We start from the raw sequence: 19,294 nt of genomic DNA on the forward strand, positions 1-19,294 counted from the left end.
TGTACTGCACAATATAGCCTTGTAACATATTTATTTTATATATAGAGTTTATACTTGTGTCTTGTGTCTTCTTGAATCAGTGTTTTCATTTTCTTTGTATATTTATTTGGGAGTGGAAATACTAGATCATAGGATAGTTCTATTTTTAGTTTTTTGAGGAACCTCCATACTGTTTTCCATATGGCTATACCAATTTACATTTTCACCAAAAGTGTACAAGTTTCCTTTTTCTCCACATCCTTGAAAACTTTGTTATTTATGTTCATTTGATAATAACCATCTGACAGGTGTGAGGTGATACCTTATTTTGTTTTTGATTTGCATTTCTCTGATAATTAGTTGAAATCACTTCTTGATTTCAAACTACATTACATAGCTATAGTAATGAAAACAGTATGGTTTTGGTATAAAAACAGATACACAGATCAGTGGAACACAACAGAGAGCCCAGAAACAAATCCACAAATATATGGTTTAATTTATGGGAAAGGAGGCAAAAGTATACAAAAAGGAAAGCATAGTCTCTTCCATAAATAGCGTTGAAAAACTGGATAGCCGCATGCAATAAAATGGAACTGGGCCACTGTCTTACACTATAAACAAAAATTAATTAAAAATGGATTAAAGACTTGAATGTAAGACCAGAAATCATAAAACCTGTAGAAGAAAACAGGCAATAGGCCTCTTGACATCAGTCTTCATAATGATTTTTGTCTGTGACACCAAAAGCAAAGGCAATAAAATCTCAAACTAAAAAGCTTCTGCCCAGTGAAGGAACCATCAGCAAAAGAAAAAGGCAACATATACTGAATGGGAGAAAGTATTTACAAATCATATATCTGATAAGGGGCTAATATTCCAAAGTAGATAAAGAACCCGTGCAACTGAATAGAAAAAAAAAAAAAAAGAAAAGAAAAAAGAGAAAAGTAATTCCATTAAAAATGGGCATAAGATCTAAATCTAAATATACTTTTTTGGGGGGGTTGCTTGAATCATTTTTATTAAAATAGAAATGAGATAAAGATGCCCATGGTGTTCAAACTGTTATTATTATTATTCAACATGAAAGTTCCAAAACATTTGCAGTAACACAAGTAAATAAACAATATTGATGAAAGACATGATATAGTAAATAGACGTTTTACATGAAAAGATGCTCAACATCATTAACCATTAGGGAAGTTACAATCATAACCACAATGAGATAATTCACATTTGTTAGAATGACTATTATAAAAAGGACAAGAAATAACAAGTGTTGACAAGGATGGGAAAAAAATGGAATCTTTGTGCACTATTGGGTATGCACATTGGTGCAGCAACCTCAGAAAACAGTGTGAAATTCTTCAAAAAACTAAAAAAGTACTACTACATGATCCAGAAATTTCACTTCTGGGAATATATCCAAAGGAAATGAAAGCACTAATTAGAAAGGGTATACACCCACATGTCATTGGAGCATTATTTACAATAGCCAACTTATAGAAATAATTTAAGTGTTTATCAACATATGAATGGATAAAGAAGATGTTTATATATATGTATATATAATGGAATATTATTCAGCCATAGAAAGAATGAAGTCTTGCCATTTTCAACAACATGGCCTGACCTTGAGGGCACTATGCTGAAGGAAATAAATGAGACAGAGAAAGACAAATATGTGGGACCTAAAAACCCCCAAAACACCCACCCCCTGTCCCAAACCAAGCTCATAGATACAGAGAACAGATCAGTGGTTGCCAGAGGTTTGAGGTGGGGTGGTGAGAAGGGTAAAGAGAGTCAAAAGGTACAAACTTCCAGTTATAAAATAAGTCCTGGGTATGTAATATATAGCATGGTGACTTAGTTAAGAATACTTATTGTATATCTGAAAATTTTTTAAGAGAATAGATCTTAAAAAGTTCTTATGACAAGAAAACATTGTATAAAAAGGAACGCATTTGAATCAGTTCTTTTTTTAAAATATGTTTATTTATTTTAATTGGAGGCTAATTACTTTACAATATTGTATTGGTTTTGCCATACATCAACATGAATCTGCCATGGGTGTACATGTGTTCCCTATCCTGAAACCCTCTCCCACCTCCCTCCCCATACCATCCCTCTGGGTCAGTTCTAATGAGGTGGATGAACCTAGAGCCTTTTATACGGAGTGAAGTAAGAAAGAGAAAGAGAAATATTGTACACTAATGCATATATATGAAATCTAGAAAGATGATACTGATGAATTTATTTACAAGGCAACAATGGAGAAACATAGAGAACAGACTTTTGGACACAGGGAGAGGGGAGGAGAGGGTGAGATGTATGGAGAGAGTAACACGGAAACTGCATTACCATATGTAAAATAGATAACCAATGGGAATTTGCTGTATGTCTCAGGGAACTCAAACAGGGGCTCTGTATCAACCTAGAAGGGTGGGATGGGGAGGGAGATGGGAGGGAGACTCAAGAGGGAGGGGACATATGCACACCTATGGCTGATTCATGTTGAGGTTGGACAGAAAACAAAATTCTATAAAGCAATTACCCTTCAATTAAAAAATAAATAAATTAAACTTTTATAACTATATACAGTGATGGATATTAAGTAGATGTGGCGATTATTTTGTAATACATACAACTATTAAATCATTATAATATGCTGAAATTAATATAGTATTATATGTCAATTATACTTCAATGAAAAAGAAAAGAAAGGGGTCCAAAAGTCTGAGTCATTTCTCTCAGGAATGCTTTATCTAAAATAAGCAAGAAAATTTCACAAATTATGCCAACTTTTAGGGACACCTGCTGAGCACAGCTTGAAATACTATAAAAGGCTAGATGGGGAGGTATCTTCTAGAAATTTGGCATCTCACCACTTGCACCATTGTCTCTGTTTCTGGGTCCCATTCAACATGAAATATACTTACCAGGATCATGCTGGAAGCACAAAGGTGGCCCAGGAAAGAAGACCTTTTACCAAAAAACAGGAATAATCCTTTTCAAACTATTGAGTGAGTCCAATAGGAAAGAGAATGAGAACTCAGATGATATAACTGATATTGACAAATAAGAATTCCAAACTTTCAAACAGCCTCAAAAATGAGTAAAAGAAATGTAAAGGAATAAGATAAACACAAAACTTGTGTTTAAGCTGGTGTTGCTGTAGTGTTTGCACCATGATGAGAGTAACCCGTCCTTAGGACAAAATAAACATCTGGTCTAAAAATAGCATGAGATCATCCCTCATCACTGGAGAAACTGGGTCTCAAAGGCTCCAATTAGCGGACTCCTGAGGGAAGGGAGTATTTGGAATATTATTGACAATCTTTCCTCATAAATTATCACTTTTGGAATTCATAGAAGACTATAACCCTTTGGAGGAATATAATAGGTTTCAGAGCAACATAGACAAGTCTTTCTTGTGCAGCAAATATGCCAATTTCTCTCCCAACGAGTATCAGTGTCCAGCAAGGTTAACTCCCTCTCTGGGCTGTTGGCTCCCAAGCATGGCACGCCCTTCATCTTGCCTGCCTTTTGCTGCAGCAAAAACAGAAGATGAGAAGTCAAACTCATGAATTCTACAAGGAGATTGGTTCAGAAGAGGTAAAAGAATAAGACAATTCTAAGTGTGCTTTTTAGCTCTGCCTTCTTTTGTATGACCGTAAAAATAGTGACACCTCAAGATATATGAATTAATGTAAAGAGACTCATCCTTACAACTAAGAGGGCTGGGAAAAAGGGAAATGAGAGAGCTGAAGATGAGGAAGGAACCTCAGCCATATGTAAATTTTGTCCTTATTAATCAAGGAGTTGTACCCAGTCAGAACTTTTGGGGGGAAAATAGTTGTTAGCAAAGTGACATCTGGAAATAACTGGCAAAGCAGTTAGGAGGAGCCCTCCATGTTTAAGCCCTTCCTGTACTTAAGCCTCCCTGTTTTTAGCTGTGTTTGGCTCTGCCACAGAGCCTATGGTCTCTGCTGCAAGGAGGGAGAGCAAGGCGATTGAGCAACTCAGATTGGTGAGTTCACTCCCACATGGTTTCTAAAGCCATTGGAATCCTCCTACACATTAGCACCAAATACTTCTTGCTATTTCCACCCTTTTCTCAAGGTTGCTTTGGCTTCTGGGTAGCTCTCAATTCCTGCTTCAGGGAATTCTTCACAGCATTGCTCTGCCATATATGATCTATTCACAGACTGAAGAGAAGCCTTGCAGTGTGATATGAAAAATTCTGAATTTCTCTCATGCATTGTGTCGCTAATTGCAATCATCAAGATTATTCTTAAAGCTCTAACTTTATGTGATATGGAAAGTAATCAGTGTTATAACTAATACATTAATAAACATTCTTAGCTGGAAAACTTTTATTAAAAGTGTCTGGGTCTGTATTCTGTGTGTATATTTTCCTGAATAAGCATCATGATTCAGTCATGTCACTTCTGGTCATTTTGGTGCAAATAATAACTGACCCTCACTAACAGAGGGGATTCAGAAAACAAATGAATATGACCAAACTACTGACAATAGCATTGTAAGTATTTGTTATTTTCTGAAACTGTCCCTAAACCAGAATAGGGGACTTTCAAGAATTCTGACACCTCAGGCAAAAACCTCAAAAATGCTTAAGTGATACACCAGATACATTGCTCACGTTAAAAACAAAAAGTTGTTCTAAAATAGAGTTTTGACTTAGACCAAAGTTTTAAAGAAATATTTTAATTCAGTAAGTAAAAGATGAGACCAGATGGAAGTCTTTATGTAGGTATCTGGACTTCAAACTTTTCTTGAACTACAATGATGAATACTGAAGAGAGGATAGCACATTTGACATTTTTTTGTCTTGGTTATCAGATTGTGTTAAGATGTCAACACTTAGAGTTGCAACACTGATCCAAAATAAAAATGAAATGCATAAAGATTTCAATGTCTTATGTTACCTTTACCTTTCTCTTCCAATTCGTATCGTTTGTGTCTGTAATTCCAAAGATCTGAGTAATTGAAATTCTGTGTCCAATATTAAGAATCTTTTATATTTTATTCTATAGATAAAAATACATAGTTATCATACTTACTTACATTTGTAAGTATTGTCACTAACCTGCAAGCTGCTTGTTGCATAAGATCCTGTCATTGCTGTATCTGAGAAAATACTGAAAGAGGAATGAGAAAGTCCAAATTTCAAAGTCAGATCATATCAAGCATTCTTAAAGTTTGACAGTCTTCAGTAGTATAGTTAGGTTATTATTTATTTAATAAAATAATAGGATCTTGAGAGCTTTGGAACCTTCTTAAGAGGAAATATTCCTGAGGATTGAAGAATAAAGTTATCTTTGTGATTGTAATTTTTTTCTCTTCACCCTTTAGAAAGCCATGAATCTGTCAGGAGTCAACACGGTGACTGAATTCATACTACTGAGTTTTCCCTGCTCTAGAGAGGTTCAAGTCCTCCTCTTTGTACTCTTCTCTGTGTCCTATATCCTGACACTGATGGGAAATGGGGCCATTGTCTTTGCAGTGAAGCTGGATCACAGACTCCACACTCCCATGTACACTCTGTTGGCCAACTTCTCATTCCTGGAGATGTGTTACATCAACACCACTGTTCCCAATATGTTAAGGAACTTTCTGTCTGAGACCAAAACCATCTCTTTCACTGCCTGCTTCCTCCAGTTCTATTTCTTCTTTTCCATGGGCACCACCGAGACCTTCTTACTGCCCCTCATGGCTTTTGATCGATACTTGGCCATCTGCCGACCTCTCCACTATCCTACCATCATGAGCAGCCGTCTCTGCATGAACTTGGTGGGCCTCTGCTGGGTAACAGCCTTCCTCTGCTATCCAGTCCCTATCTATTTCATCACACAACTCCCCTTTTGTGGCCCCAATACCATTGACCATTTTGTCTGTGACCCTGGTCCCCTTCTGGCTCTGTCCTGCATCCCTGCCCCTGGAATTGAGCTTTCCTGTTCTATATTGAGCTCTCTTATTATTTTTATCACCTTCTTTTTCATTCTTGGGTCTTACACCCTGGTTCTCAGAGCAGTGTTGCATGTCCCTTCAGCCGCTGGCAGACGTAAGGCCTTCTCCACCTGTGGTTCCCACTTGGTAGTCGTGTCATTGTTTTATGGAACCCTCATGGTCATGTACATCAGCCCAACTTCTGGAAATCCAGCTGGGATACAGAATATTGTAACCTTGTTCTACTCCTCCTTGACTCCACTTGTAAATCCACTGATCTACAGTCTCCGGAACAAGGACATGAAGGCTGCATTGAGAAAAATTCAGAAGTGCACAAAAATTAGTCAAAGTGAGTGAGAGACCATGAGTGGATCAAGATGAGAATTATTATTTATACTTGCTTCTATTCCCCATTTAAAAATAGGTCTTTATTCATTTGTACCTAGAGATGCAGACTTAAAATGATCTATTGCTGCCTATTCAATAATAAAATTAATATAGTAAACTAAATCAGACCTTGTTGCTAAGTCAGATTTAGTGGATGGTAATTTGAATTAAATGTCCTGGATGTCTGGACATTAGACTCTTCTAACCTGGTCTCCAGGAAGCACTTGCGTTTTATTGGTGATGACCTACCTTGTTCCTGACCTCATGCATTTTTGACCTCTATTAAGTGTATCCATTCTTACACTTGATTTTTCTGACCTAAAGATGTCTATTCTCTCTGCTCTACTCCTGACGGAGAGTAGAGCATTCACACCTTTTTATCCAGAAGGGTGGAAATAGAAAAATTGAGCCAAAATTTTTACTTAATTGACATCCAAAAGATTAATAATGGTCCAAAGCACTATCCAGACTGTGAAGAAGGGTGAGTGCTGAAGAATTGATGCTTTTGAACTGTGGTGTTGGAGAAGACTCTTGAGAGTCCCTTGAACTTCAAGGAGATCCAACCAGTCCATTCTGAAGGAGATCAACCCTGGATGTTCTTTGGAAGGAATGATGCTAAAGCTGAAACTCCAGTACTTTGGCCACCTCATGCCAAGAGTTGACTCATTGGAAAAGACTCTGATGCTGGGAGGGATTGGGGGCAGGAGGAGAAGGGGATGACAGAGGATGAGATGGCTGGATGGCATCACCAACTCGATGGACATGAGTTTGAGTAGACTCTGGGAGTTGGTGATGGACAGGGAGGCCTGGCGTGCTGTGATTCATGGGGTCGCAAAGAGTAGGACGTGACTGAGTGACTGAACTGAACTGAACTGAAAGCACTATCTCCCAAATCTGTTTCATTATTACTTTGGGAGCTTTTTAAAAGAATAGATTTGCAAGCCTTTTGCCAAATTTCTTAAATCAGAATCTTTAAAGTGGACCCTGGAAATCCTTATTTTAATGTTACTCAAGAAATTCTGGTACACCTAAATCATCACCAGTTCACAGATTAATCTTATGGAGTCACTATTTAAAATAAATATGTGATGGGGAAATAAAAATCTTATTTTGGTTGGGAAAAGTGTAAAAAATTATGGGGCATACTATAGATGACTCAAACACTCATGACAGTAGCAATAGAAGTTACTTTTCCTGCCTCTTTTTAAACCCATTTAAAAATAAGAAATAGAGTACATCTTCTTACCTTTTCTAACTTTGCAAGATACCTGGAAATAGGCTTACATTTAAAAAGGATTAGCATGTAGTGGCTATAAAATTGGGTTAGTTTCACCTGAAGGAAGATGTTGAGTGCACCACCCAAAAAAGGTAAAAGCAGACAAAGAGCAAAAGACAGTGATGTTTGAGATGCTGAAACAAGACAGATGAAGAGGAAATTGATGACAGGTCCAGGTAATTTGACCTGACCATTTGGTCAAAAATGACTTGCGTGGCCGAGAAGGTGGCGCAGTGGACAGCGGCCCGAGAGTAGCACCTGTACTGTGGCCAACGGGACCGCCGCCGCCGCTTGCAGAGAGCTGGAGATGCGGGACATGTGGATTTGGGAGGTGAACTCACTTGAAAAGTCACTTCGGGGTTATGAAAGTGATTTCTGATGAAACGATTGGAATAATTTTCATGATCTTTATATATTTATATATATGTAATATATTTTAAAATTTTGCCTTTGACTTAAAGTGCCATGAGAAAATTTGCATACTACAAGATGGTCCTAGCCACCTCTGGATTTGGGTACTCTTGGATATGTTCCTGCTGCTTTACTTCAGTGAATGCAACAGATGTGATGGAAAAAAAAAAGAGAGAGAACTTCCTGCTGGGGATGTTCAAGAGCCAGTACAAAAGCCCCATGAAGGGCCTGGAGAAATGCAGAAACCAGTTGTCACTCCTAAAGAGGATCAATAAAAGATGAAAGAGATGTTTAAAGTCAATAAGTTCAATCTAATGGCAAGTGAGATGATTGCACTCAACAGATCTTTACCAGATGTTAGGTTAGAAGGGTGTCAAACAAAGGTGTATCCAGACAACCTTCCTACAACCAGTGTGGTGATTGTTTTCCATAAATGAGGCTTGGAGCACACTTCTGCAAACTCTTCATAGCATCATTAATCGCTTACTAAGACACATGCTAGAAGAAATTGTTCTAGTAGATGATGCCAGTGAAAGAGACTTTTTTGAAAAGACCTCTAGAGAGTTATGTGAAAAAATTAAAAGTACCTGTTCACGTTGTTTGAATGGAGCAAGGTTCTGGATTGATCAGAGCTAGGTTAAAAGGCGCTGCTTTGTCTCAAGGCAAAGTGATCACCTTTTTAGAGGTGCATTGTGAATGCACAGTGGGGTGGCTGGAGCCTCTCTTAGCCAGGATCAAACATGACAGGAAGACAGTGGTCTGTCCTATCATAGATGTGATCAGTGATGATACTTTTGAGTACATGGCAGGTTCTGACATGACCTATGGTGGATTCAACTGGAAGCTCCACTTTCACTGGTATCCCATTCCCCAAAGAGAAATGGACAGAAGGAAAGGTGATCAGACTTCCTGTGAGAACACATACAATGGCAGGAGGCCTTTTTCTATAGACAGAGATTAGTTTCAGGAAATTGGAATGTATGATGCTGGAATGGATATTTGGGGAGGAGAAAACCTAGAAATTTCCTTTAGGATTTGGCAGTGTGGAAGAACTTTGGAAGATCTTCATGACCCAGATAATCATGATGATGTGATCACTAATCTAGAACCAGACATCTTGGAATGTGAAGTCAAGTGGGCCTTAGAAAGCATCACTATGAACAAAGCTAGTGGAGGTGATGGAATTCCAGTTGAGCTATTTCAAATCCTGAAAGATGATGCTGTGAAAGTGCTGCACTCAATATGCCAGCAAATTTGGAAAACTCAGCAGTGGCCACAGGACTGGGAAAGGTCAGTTTTCATTCCAATCCCAAAGAAAGGCAATGCCAAAGAATGCTCTAACTACCGCACAATTGCACTCATCTCACATGCTAGTAAAGTAATGCTCAAAATTCTCCAAGCCAGGCTTCAGCAATACGTGAACCGTGAACTCCCTGATGTTCAAGCTGGTTTTAGAAAAGGCAGAGGAACCAGAGATCAAATTGCCAACATCCGCTGGATCATGGAACAAGCAAGAGAGTTCCAGAAAAACATCTATTTCTGCTTTATTGGCTATGCAAAAGCCTTTGACTGTGTGGATCACAATAAACTGTGGAAAATTCTGAAAGAGATGGGAATACCAGACCACCTAACCTGCCTCTTGAGAAATCTGTATGCAGGTCAGGAAGCAACAGTTAGAACTGGACATGGAACAACAGACTGGTTCCAAATAGGAAAAAGAGTATGTCAAGGCTATATATTGTCACCCTGCTTATTTAACTTATATGCAGAGTACATCATGAGAAATGCTGGACTGGAAGAAACACAAGCTGGAATCAAGATTGCTGGGAGAAATATCAATAACCTCAGATATGCAGATGACGCCACCCTTATGGGAGAAAGTGAAGAGGAACTGAAAAGCCTCTTGATGAAAGTGAAAGAGGAGAGCGAAAAAGTTGGCTTAAAGCTCAACATTCAGAAAACGAAGATCATGGCTTCAGGTCCCATCACATCGTGGGAAATAGATGGGGAAACAGTGGAAACAGTGTCAGACTTTATTTTGGGGGGCTCCAAAATCACTGCAGATGGTGATTGCAGCCACAAAATTAAAAGCCGCTTACTCCTTGGAAGAAAAGTCATGAGCAACCTAGATAGTATATTTAAAAGCAGAGACATTACTTTGCCGACTAAGGTCCGTCTAGTCAAGGCTATGGTTTTTCCTGTGGTCATCTATGGATGTGAGAGTTGGACTGTGAAGAAGGCTGAGCGCCGAAGAATTGATGTGTTTGAACTGTGGTGTTGGAGAAGACTCTTGAGAGTCCCTTGGACTGCAAGGAGATCCAACCAGTCCATTCTGAAGGAGATCAACCCTGGGATTTCTTTGGAAGGAATGATGCTAAAGCTGAAACTTCAGCACTTTGGCCACCTCATGCGAAAGGTTAACTCATTGGAAAAGACTCTGATGATGGGAGGGGTTGGGGACAGGAGGAGAAGGGGATGACTGAGGATGAGATGGCTGGATGGCATCATGGACTCGATGGACGTGAGTCTGAGTGAACTCCAGGAGATGGTGATGAACAGGGAGTCCTGCGTGCTGTGGTTCATGGTGTTGCAAAGAGTCGGACACGACTGGGCGACTGAACTGAACTGAACTTGCTCACATGTTGGACATGTGTTTCAGAAAGATACACCCGACACATTTCCAGGAGGCAGAGTATCAATAAAAATAACAGACGACTTGCAGAAGTGTGGATGGATGAATTCAAGAATTTCTTCTCTATAATTTCTCCAGGTATTACAAAGGTAGATTATGGAGCTATATCATCAAGACTTGGTCTAAGGCACAAACTCAAATGCAGACCAATCTCTTTGTACCTAGAGAATATTTATCCTGATTCTCAGATTTCACATCACTATTTCTCTTTGGGAGAGATATGAAATGTGGAAACAAGTCAGAGCCTAGATAACATGGCTAGAAAAGAGATTGAAAAAGCTGGGATTTAACTATCATGGTATGGGAGGTAATCAGGTTTTCTCTTACATTGCCAACAAAGAAATTAGAACAGATGACCTTTGCTTGGATGTCTCCAAACTTAATGACCCAGTCACAATGCTCAAATGCCACCACCTAAAAGGCAACCAGCTGTGAGAGTATGACCCAGTGAAACTGACCCTGTAGCATGTGAATAGTAACCAGTGCCTGGATAAAGCTACAGATGAGGACAGCCAAGTACCCAGTATCAGATAGTGCAATGGAAGCCGGTTCTAGCAGTGGCTTCTTCGAAATGTCACCCTTCCAGAAATATTCTGAGACCAAATTTGCAAAAAAAAAGGAAAACATAAGGATTGACTGAGCTACCTCAGCATACATCTCTGCCACATTCTTAAGTAGCAAAAAAGAAGTGCTTTCCTCCTACAGAATGTACAGTTTATCAGCCATTAAAACTTTAGACTGCCCTCACTTTCACTAGCTCTGAACCAGTCTTCCTTTCCAAGGACATGCAACTACATAGTAGCGAGACTGTGCACAATAATGTTTACAAGATTGAAAGAGTGGTTCATCAAGAATCATCATAAAGAATACTCAGACTGAAATAATCTATGAACTGTGCTTTCCAGAGAGCTGCACCTTTTATGGTTTGCTTGCACGTCAGTGATTTCTGCTGAATGTGCTGTCATAATGAAGAGACATCTAAGAATTTTTTTCTGATTATAACTGGTAGCCAGTATATTAAATACTGATATAAAAATAAATGAAAAAGAACTGGAACCAGATTCAGAAGCATGAAAACATTTTTACAATTAAAAAGACAAACTATATTAAACAGGATTTAAAGGAAATTAAAACAGAACTATGAGAAGTACAATTTGTTACAGTATAGTACCAAATTTCTATATAGATTTTATACCTCAGTGGGGGAAAATAACTGATTCCAATGACATTCATTCTGTTGTCATCCATGATAGTCATGAATTTCTTTCCCCCTTGGAGTGCTGAAATTGAGCTGAAAAAAGTGACTCTTTGAACATAGTTTTAATTGCTTTCTACAGTTTTTGTTGTTGTTGTTGTTGTTTGTTTGTTTGTGCGCTATTGGAATTGTAATTTTTAATTCCTTTCAAAAAATGGAGATTTAAAGTTGTGTCTGGTCTTACTGAACAAGTTAGATATCTCAGCTGTTCTTGGGTCAACCAGCTTACAGGCTTTCCTCTCTCACATACAAATTTCTTATTAGAGTTTCAACTTCCTAACTTGATTCAACTGATTATGCTTTACAACCAAGATTCATACTACTTACTCTACTACAGATTTGTTTTCACAGCAATAAATATGTTCTTTGTTTATGATTCCAGTCAACAAAAGGCCTGCAGAAGTGATTTGTAATTTGGGTATTTGAAGATGGTATGTTTGACGGTTTTTTGGAAAACTTTTTTCACTCCTTGTGCAGATGTGCTTCATTGTCAAGTGCATATATAGATTAGGTTCTTGAATTGTAATGCTGATCTGCTGCTTTTTTTTTTTTTTAACAAAATCCTATTGAAAATGTAAAAAAAAATAATCACTTGGCATCTGGGGTTGATACATTTCATTCATTCATTTAAAGACAATTATTACAATATTGTAAAGTAATTAACCTCCAATTAAAATAAATTTATATTAAAAATAATAAGATAAAAAATAAAGACAATTATTTACCTCCTTATGTGCACTGGGTTTGTATCAGTATAGAAGATGAGGTCCCTGCCTTTGAGAAGCTTACATTCTTCTCAGATAGACAGATAATAAGCAATTAAAGCTTAATAAGCAGACTTGGATAGACAGAAACTTCTTAAAAGAGCATTTTCAAAAACCTGATAGCTAACATTATATTAATACTTAATGGTGAAATTGAAAGCTTGTCCCATAAACTCAGAAACAAGGCAAAAATGTTTACCACTTCTATTCAACATTGTATTGGAAGTGTTACTGCAATCACACAAAGAAAAGAAATAAATGGCATCTACATTGATAGAAGTACATTGGTTTTCATTGGCTATGAAATGATAATCTATATAGAAAATTCAATGAAATCTACAAAAAGGCTACTAGAATTAATAAGTGAGTGTAAGCTATTAATAAACATAAACTTCAATGAAACAGTTAGGCAACCAGAAAGGAAACTTTCTTGCCCTGCCACGGTAGTAGAGCGCAGCAACAAGATAAGCTCCTCTTCTATCCTGGCAAGCACTCAGCCCATGAAAGACCATGGACTCTATTTTCTGTAGCCTTCTCCTCTTGACCATGTAGGGAGCTGATGTGGGTCATCATGATTGTAGACACTGAACTGCAATTCTAGTTCAGTGATCCTGAATAAACTCCTTTTGTTTCTGGAGAAATATCTGGCAGTCTTGTTTCAAGTCAACATGAATTTGAAAGATTTTAAGATCAAAGAATCTTATACAAAAATATCTTGTATTGTATATACAGGTAATAGTGGTAAGCAGAAAATGATATATAAAAATGCTATTTACAGTAGCTTCAAAAATATTAAATAGAAATAACCTTGATAAAAGATATGAAAAAATAATAGCTATGAGAAATTAAGAATTTTGGAGTAGGAAATTGCAACTCACCCAAGTATTCTTACCTGGAAAATTCCATTGACAAAGGTAAACCTGATAAAAGATATGGAAGACCTATACAATGGAAGCCAAAAACATAGCTGTGGGAAATGAAAGGTAAATAAATGTAAAAATATAACTTGTTCATGAGTTGGAAACCAGTATTGGTGTGGAGAAAATGGAACCTTTCTACACTGTTGGTGGGAATGTAAATAGGTACAACCACTATGGAGAACACTATGGAGGTTCCTTAAAAAACTAAAAATAGCACTACTATGTCATTCAGCTTTCTCGGTGGCTCAGTTAGTAAAGAGTCCACCTGCAATGCAGGAGATCCGAATTTGATCCTTGGATTGGAAAGATCCCTTGGAGAATGAAATGGCAACTCACTCCAGTTTTCTTGCCTGGGAAATCCCATGGAGAGAGGAGCCTGGTAGGTTGCAGTCCGTGGGGTTGTAAGAGTCAGACACAACTTAGAGACTAAACCACTACCACCACTGCCATATGATTCAGCAGTCTCACTCCTGGGAATATATCCAGAGAAAACCACAAATCAGAAAGATACATGTAACCAATGCTCTATGCAGCACTATTTACAATAACCAAGACATGGAAGTAACATAAATGTCCATCAAGAGAGGAATGGATAAAGAAGATGTGGTACATATACACAATGGAATGCTGCTGCTGCTGCTGCTGCTAGGTCGCTTCAGTCACGTTCGACTCTGTGCAACCCCATAGAGAGCAGCCCACCAGGCTCCCCCGTCCCTGGGATTCTCCAGGCAAGAACACTGGGGTGGGTTGCCATTGCCTTCTCCAGTGCATGAAAGTGAAAAGTCAAAGTGAAGTCGTTCAGTCGTGTCCCACTCTTTGTGATCTCATGGACTATATACTAAACAGTAGTAATTAGAATCCTTACCTTTGGGCTGCTGTTTTTACCATTGCTATCTGTGCATTAGCATGAGGAAAACGTCTTACAGTTCCAGAGCATAATGATGTATTTTGTATATTTTCACTCAATTTTTTATTGTTACTCAGCCATAAATAAGAACAAAATAATGCCATTTACAGCAACATGGATAGATGTAGAGATTATCATACTAAGTGAAGTCAGTCAGACAGAGACGTATCATATGATACCACTTATATATGGAATCTAAAAAATGGTACAAATGAACTTATTTACTAACAGTAACAGACTTACAGACTTCGAAAACTTATGGTTACCAAGGAGAAGCATGGTGAGGGGGAAGGGATAGGAATTTTGGATTAGTGTGTACACACTACTGTATATAAAATAGGTAATCAACAAGGACCTACTGTATAGCACAGGGAACTCTACTCAATATTCTATAATAACCTACATGGGAAATGAATCTGAAAAAGAATGGATATATGTATATGTATAACTGAATCACTTTGCTGTATACCTGAAACTAACACAGCATTGTAAATCAACTATACTCCAATATAAGAGATTATCCTTCATTTAAAGTTATTATAAAATGTTGGCTATAATTCCCTGTGGTGTACAATATATCCTTGTTACTTATTTATCTACATAGAAGTTTGTGCCCTACCACTGTCTTGCCCCTCCCCTTTTCCCTCTCCCCACGATAACCACTACTGTAGTTTGGTCTATGTATTTATGAGTCTGTTTCTGTTATGTTCATTCATTTTTCTTGTATTTTTAGGCTTCACATATAAATTATAACATATAGTATTTGTCTTTCTCTGTCTTGACTTATTTAACTAAGCTGATATCCTCCAGATCTATACACGATGTTGAACATGGCAAAATTTCATTTTCTTCATGGCTGGGTGGTATTTCATTGTGTGTGTGTGTATCACATCTTCTTTATTCATTCATCTGTTGATGGGTGCTCATGTCTGCTTCCATATATTGGTTATTGTAAATAAAGCTGCTGTGAACATTTGGGGTGCATGAATCTTTTACAATTAGTGTTTTTGCTTCCTTTAGATATACCTGGAGTGAAATTTCTGGATCAGACAGTTTGACAGCTTCTTACAAAGTTAAGCATGCATGTCCTATTTGATAAAGCAATTTCACCCTTAGTTTTTTACCCAAAAGAAAAAATGGATATTCCCCCCAAACGACTTGTACACAAATGTTTCTAGCAGTTTACTTCTAATGACTAATAATTGGAAACAACCCAATGTCCATCAATAGATGAATGGATAAACTCCTCTCTGAGTTGAATCTGTCTTGGGACCTATTGGCTTCATGTACCTGGATGACTATATCTTTCCTAGGTTGGGAAGTTTTCAGCTATTTTTTCTTTTTTATAATATTTATTTATTTATTTATTTTATTTTTGGCTGTGCTGAGTCTTCATTGCTGTGCACGGGCTTTCTCTAGTTGTGGCAAGAGGGGGCTACTCTCTAGTCATGCTGCCTGGGCTTCTCATTGTGATGGCCTTGGCGTTTGAAATCTTCCCTACTAGGGGTCAAACAGGTTTCCCCTGCACTGTGAGGTGAATTCTTAACCTCTAGACCACCATGAGAGCCCTAGTGTGTCTAATATTTGTCTCAACTGATACCCTTTGCCCTGGGTGGCAGCGATTGTTTAGTTTGCCTTTGTGTTTTTGAGGAATATCCTCCATGTCGCTGTTTCTCTGAAAGAATTCTAAGTTAGGTGAAATGAAGGCAAACCCTTTGTTGAAATGTTTTAGGGAACCCCTAGATAGGTCAAAACAAACAGGAAACTTTTGAGAATGAGGTCCATTCTGTTTCCTCTGGAACCAGGAATCCCTTCTAGGAATATGGCCTGCCATCTTTAAAATGCTTCTGAACTGAGGCTATCTGGGCAAAGGGGATGTGGCAAAGGTAAGCTAAAATGTCACAAGGTTCTCCTACCATGTTTTGTTTGCCTTTTTTTTTGATGAATATTCATTTGATTGTTGCAAATTTTTGAATATTTTCCAGAATTTTAATAAAGCTGATTCTGATAATTTTTTGCCTGTATTTTCAGTTTCTCTGTAGAGGGATGGGTCTTTGGAGTTTCCTGCTCTATCATTTTTATTGAGAGATGAGTGGTAAAGCTAAAGAAAAGCAAGAAAATTAACACAAAAATTCTCTTTCCCCCTTTGTTGCGTAGGGAGATTGATTTTGGTGACAGGTTCACAGGCTGCTAATAAAGTGTGGATAACATTCCATGTTTTTCTACTGTGAATAAAGAAATTCAAAGATATTTATGAATTTCATATTCTTTAAACTTATAAAATTCTTTTTATATTACATAGATGTTTATGTATGCATGGCATATCATATAATTTAAAAATGGATTTGTGATAGATTTATTATTGCCTCTAACAAGATCCTTCCTAGAACTGTTGTGTGTTTTTCTTTAATATCTTGAACCTATGTGAGAACAAGGCAGTTTAAAAATGAATCTAGCAATAGGGGAAAAATTAATGTAACTGTAGCCCGCCAGACTCTTCTGTCCATGGAATTCTCCAGGCAAGAATACTAGAGTGGGTTGCCATTTCCTTCTCCAGAGGATCTTCCCTACTCAGGGACTGAACCTGGGTCTCCCACATTGCAGGCAGATTCTTTACCATCTGAACCACCAGGAAAACCCTACTGTTTATTCACAAAGAAAACAATTTTAAGTTATGAGGCATATATGTTTGTATTCATTTGATTACAAAGTTATAAAATTTTAAGAGAACTAAAAATATTTATATAATATAATCAGTTTAAAGAAATTAAAACCATTATATGTGTATGAATTTGCATGCTTATGTATGTTAGAAACTGACCAGTATTAAACTTGTTATTTGTAGGAAATGGGATTGTGAGAAAGAAGGATGGGAACATTTACCCTTAATTTTATACTTGTATGTATTGTTTGAAAAATTTATGACAAGTGTACATTATTTTGCAATAAAAGCATGTATCCAAATGTAGTTTTAAAAACAGATAACTTCTTAAATATTAAAAATGTAAATAACCAGTTAGCTTTGAGACTAAAGCATTTAAATCTAGTGAGGACTGATCAAGAACTAGTTCACTCATCCATCTCCAAAACCTGTTTCTTTCACTACCTGCTTACTAGTTAGTTAACATGCTGATGCTGGGGATAAAAATGAAAAATAGGGCTTATAGTCTAAGGAAAGACACGCAAACACATAATAGACTTACCTCAAAGCATTTGCAAGTACAATGAGGGAATATGATCTGGTGTATTCTAGATGCATTACAGAGGGACACAGTTGAACCTGCTGATATTAGAAAGGTTTTTCTGGTGGAAGTGATATGTGAGTTGAATCTTAATGAAAGATATAAATACACATTCAACATCTAGTAAGTTGCAACAGTAGGATACTTGTGACCTGCTGAGTTTTATACAAAATATTTCTGTTCCTTTTTCAGCTAATAAGTTCAGCTGAGTCATTAAAATATTGGGGCTCAATTAAGGTAGAACTGTAATGGATATTTCAAGCTGTCTTTAGTAGCTTTCCAAGCACATTTTCTGATTCCTTTTCTTACCTTTTTTTAGATCCTTCTACCTACCCTTGTCTTTGGGATTGGAATGAAAACTGACCTTTTCCAGTTCTGTGGCCACTGCTGAGTTTTCCAAATTTGCTGGCATATTGAGTGCAGCACTTTCACAGCATCATCTTTCAGGATCTGAAACAGCTCAACTGGAATTCCATCACCTCCACTAGCTTTGTTTGTAGTGAAGCTTTCTAAGGCCCACTTGACTTCACATTCCAGGATGTCTGGCTCTAGATGAGTGATCATACCATCGTGATTATCCAGGTCATGAAGATCTTTTTGTCCAGTTCTTCCATGTATTCTTGCCACCTCTTCTTAATATCTTCTGCTTCTGTTAGGTCCATACCATTTCTGTCCTTTATTGAGCCCATCTTTGCATGAAATGTTCCCTTGGTATCTCTAATTTTCTTGAAGAGATCTCTAGTCTTTCCCATTCTGTTCTTTTCCTCTATTTCTTTGCATTGATCGCTGAAGAAGGCTTTCTTATCTCTTCTTGCTATTCTTTGGAACTCTGCATTCAGATGCTTATACCTTTCCTTTCCTCCTTTGCTTTTCGCCTCTCTTCTTTTCACAGCTCTTTGTAATACCTCCTCAGACAGCCATTTTGCTTTTTTGCATTTCTTTTCCATGGGGATGGTCTTGATCCCTGTCTCCTGTACAATGTCACGAACCTCATTCCATAGTTCATCAGGCACTCTATCTATCAGATCTAGGCCCTTAAATCTATTTCTCACTTCCACTGTATAATCATAAGAGATTTGGTTTAGGTCAGACCTGAATGGTCTAGTGATTTTCCCTACTTTCTTCAATTTAAGTCTGAATTTGGCAATAAGGATTTCATGATCTGAGCCACAGTCAGCTCCTGGTCTTGTTTTTGCTGACTGTATAGAGCTTCTCAGCTATGATCAACCTAGATAGCATATTCAAAAGCAGAGACATTACTTTGCCAACTAAGGTCCGTCTAGTCAAGGCTATGGTTTTTCCAGTAGTCATGTATGGATGTGAGAGTTGGACTGTGAAGAAGGCTGAGTGCTGAAGAAATTGATGCTTTTAAACTGTGGTGTTGGAGAAGACTCTTGAGAGTCCCTTGGACTGCAAGGAGATCCAACCAGTCCATCCTAAAGGAGATCAGCCCTGGGATTTCTTTTGGAAGGAATGATGCTAAAGCTGAAA

The 19,294-nt window shown here is 37.7% G+C and overlaps 1 protein-coding gene and 1 pseudogene across 1 annotated transcript; both read left to right on the plus strand.

The window, feature by feature from the left end:
- The first annotated feature begins 5,361 nt into the window (after positions 1–5,361).
- Positions 5,362–6,306, plus strand: LOC101118533 (olfactory receptor 11H6-like). Its single transcript, XM_012181097.4, has one exon. It carries the CDS (start codon positions 5,362–5,364, stop codon positions 6,304–6,306), a length of 945 nt encoding a protein of 314 aa, XP_012036487.4.
- A 1,771-nt stretch (positions 6,307–8,077) lies between these two features.
- On the plus strand, positions 8,078–11,312 carry LOC101116482 (polypeptide N-acetylgalactosaminyltransferase 1-like; annotated as a pseudogene).
- The last annotated feature ends 7,982 nt before the right edge of the window (positions 11,313–19,294 follow it).

The sequence above is a fragment of the Ovis aries genome, chromosome 7 (genome assembly GCF_016772045.2).
Source record: "Ovis aries strain OAR_USU_Benz2616 breed Rambouillet chromosome 7, ARS-UI_Ramb_v3.0, whole genome shotgun sequence".
Taxonomy (NCBI): Eukaryota; Metazoa; Chordata; class Mammalia; order Artiodactyla; family Bovidae; genus Ovis; species Ovis aries.

Excerpts from the sequence above, each read along its gene's own strand:
- LOC101118533 (XM_012181097.4), top strand. The coding sequence starts at position 5,362 with ATGAATCTGTCAGGAGTCAACACGGTGACTGAATTCATACTACTGAGT.